Consider the following 2,857-nt stretch of genomic DNA (forward strand, 5'->3'; position numbering starts at 1 on the left):
ATTGTTAAAAATGTCCTCCAGTTACATTTTGATCATCTTTCAAAATAATTTATTTATATAGCTATAAATTATAAGTATAATTGCAGTACATTAATTTATTTAATAGCTTAAATCAAGTTACCTAAAATCCAATTTAATGGCGTCAAATATACAAATAGTAACTTTAAGAATACACATATATACTCTCGTTATTTATCATTAGACTGCTATTTATTCATTTAACTTGTTATATCAACAAATTATTTAAAGAAATGAGCAGAATGCAACTATAGGGGATATTCGCAACGATTTTTATAGTTCGAAAGAAATCTTTGCAAAGACAAAAACTTTACAAGAGTCATAGTTCGAGTTTTATAAATCCTATTTATTCTAGATGTAATTTTTGATGTAATAAAAGAGTAAATAAAATATAAAACACAACCAAAAATAATAGGATTTTTTTAACAATAATCAAAACAACACCAAGATGTTTCTTTCAACAAACTAAAACACTCTAGAGATATAATATATATATATATAAAGATACTCCAATATTTACAGTATGAGAAAACCAGCAGTTAACCAAGTAAGCAGGCTGTTCTGCTAGCACTGTATATGAAGTTGTAAAAGTAAAAACTAACATAGCCCTAATATTTCACCATAAAAAAGAAGATTAAAGGCAACAAGAAGAACCAAAGAGTGGTTTTTAAACCAAAATGAAATAAAAATATATTTGGAAAATCAAAAAAAAAAGAGAGAGCAAACATATAAAACTGGTTGTGAAGACCAATCTCAGCAAAACACTATCTCATCAACTTCTCTACTACTTTGCTTCTGTTGTAAAAACTGTGGCACATTATAAAGAAAAGGAACAAAGAAAGTAGAAAATCATTCTATATCGGTTTGCACCTTTGTCTTTCATTCCTTTCTTGAAATCTTGGAGCTGCTGCAATAGATAATCCAACTTGACTTGAGCTAAAAAATTGCTTGAAATCGAAACTAAACATAAGATTAACTGCGAATTAACATACCGAGTCCATTAGCTTCAGAAGTTCTCATGATTCGCAGCCTTTTCACCGAGCCGAGGAACATCCTAAAATGGAAAAATGAGAAAGATGCAATATGATAAGCAAATACTAAATTGATCAATTATCTTCCATGGACAACATAGTGCACTCAGGGTGGATGATGAGCTAGTTTGGATCGACGATTTCTCATATTTTCGTTGTTAAAAAGAAATGAAACTACAATTATCTAGTTAATTAGTATAACTAAAGAGAATTAGCATACCCCCAAGGGACATCTCCTACAAGCATCCAATCACCATCTTTGTCTTCATAAGTCAAAGCAAACTCAGAAGATCCATCCAAAAGCTTGGAAGATTTTGCTGCTTGCTCCTTCTCTCCATTTAACCCTAAATAGACATTATTTACAACAGTCAATACCAAAACAACAAATTAAAGAAAGATCATCCAAAAGCTTAGTAATGGTAACTAACTAAGTAACTAACCATTCAAGTTGACAGTCAAATTTGGTTTGAAAAACATGTCAACCAAAGTTTGGGATAAAGTTTCATAACAAGAGTGAGCACTCAAGTCAACTTTTCTCCCTATAGCTACACCATCTATATTGACTTTGACATAACCAAGATGCCCTTGTTCTTTGCCATTAACATCATTATTGTTATTATTATTCTTCTTCTTCATCAAACCCTCCTTAGATTTTTCTTTTTCTCCAATCACCTTCTCATCTTCACCTGTCCTTGAACTCTTTGATTGATTATGCAACCTTGAAGCTCTTATTGGTGGCCAACCCACAACCTGACTGTTTTCACAGCACAAATCATAATGAAATCATCAAAACATAATCTTGGTAACAATTTCAAATACCCAACTGCTTATTTTCCTCAATTTTCCCAGTAACCAAACAGAAAGAGAAAGAGAGATAGAGAAGTTAATACCTGACCCTAGGAGGAGAAGAGCCACCATCTTGAGAAACAGAGTCAGCAGCAGTTCTTTTAGTCCCAACAGCAACAGAACCAGTCTTAATATTAGTCAAACGAGAGTTTGGTCCACGAGAAGAAGGGAAGTCCTTAGCCATCAAAATACGACCACACTCACCCCAAGTGGACGGCTTAGATGATTTCCCACCAACACAACTACCAAGGCTTAGCCCCAAACCCAGTTCAAGATCCGACTCAACTTCAGATGACATACCCACATACTCTTCTTCAACCTTAGTATCAGCTACTACTTTTCCCACTGATGACTCCTCATTAGAAGAGCTACCCAGAAGACCAAGAGTTCCTTTCATTAAAAAAAAAAAGAAAAAAACAGAGCTTTTGATGAATAAAGTTTGAGTCTTTAAGGTTAGAGAGAAAAATGGTGTGAGAGGAGAAGTAAAGATGGAAATATGGGAAATGAGAGAAATGGGGTTGGGTTGGAGAAGAAGGAGAAGAAGGTGAAGGGGAGTGATGATGGTGATGGTGATGATGATGATGATGGGACCCAGATGTCTGGGAGTGCGCCTAGCACTCTCACCACCCAACCCCATTTTTCCTTGACATGATTCATATCTATTGAGAATCTGTCTATCTCTGTTTTGGTAAATATTTAATTTAACTCATTATAATATTAATATTATTTTTTTTTAAAAAAATAATATTAATAATCAGAAAGAGAAGAGATAGATGTCATTATTGACTAAAATTAAGGTAAATAAATGTATAAATACATTAAAATTTTAAGTTTGTAAGTGGTATAAATTAAATAATTTTTTTAATCGCATAAATAAATAATAATTATAATTTTTTTTTTAATTTTATTTGTAGAGGTTCAATTTTGAATTTATTAAAAAAAATTTAGAAGTAACTAATACT

At 32.1% G+C, this 2,857-nt stretch overlaps 1 protein-coding gene across 2 annotated transcripts; it reads right to left on the bottom strand.

Annotated features, from left to right (window-relative positions):
- Positions 1-412: 412 nt before the first annotated feature.
- LOC115723130 (auxin-responsive protein IAA13) lies at positions 413-2,580 on the bottom strand. Of its 2 annotated transcripts, none has more exons than XM_030652557.2 (5): positions 1,940-2,580; positions 1,490-1,803; positions 1,270-1,393; positions 1,011-1,072; positions 413-925 (listed from the first exon to the last, which is right to left on the bottom strand). In XM_030652557.2, exons 1-5 carry the CDS (start codon positions 2,530-2,532, stop codon positions 873-875), a joined length of 1,146 nt encoding a protein of 381 aa, XP_030508417.2. In that variant the 5' UTR covers positions 2,533-2,580; the 3' UTR covers positions 413-872. The 2 variants fall into 2 exon arrangements, with proteins under 2 accessions (XP_030508417.2, XP_030508418.2); XM_030652558.2 differs by having other exon boundaries at positions 413-922; positions 1,940-2,566.
- Between the last annotated feature and the right edge of the window lie 277 nt (positions 2,581-2,857).

The sequence above is a fragment of the Cannabis sativa genome, chromosome 9 (genome assembly GCF_029168945.1).
Source record: "Cannabis sativa cultivar Pink pepper isolate KNU-18-1 chromosome 9, ASM2916894v1, whole genome shotgun sequence".
Taxonomy (NCBI): Eukaryota; Viridiplantae; Streptophyta; class Magnoliopsida; order Rosales; family Cannabaceae; genus Cannabis; species Cannabis sativa.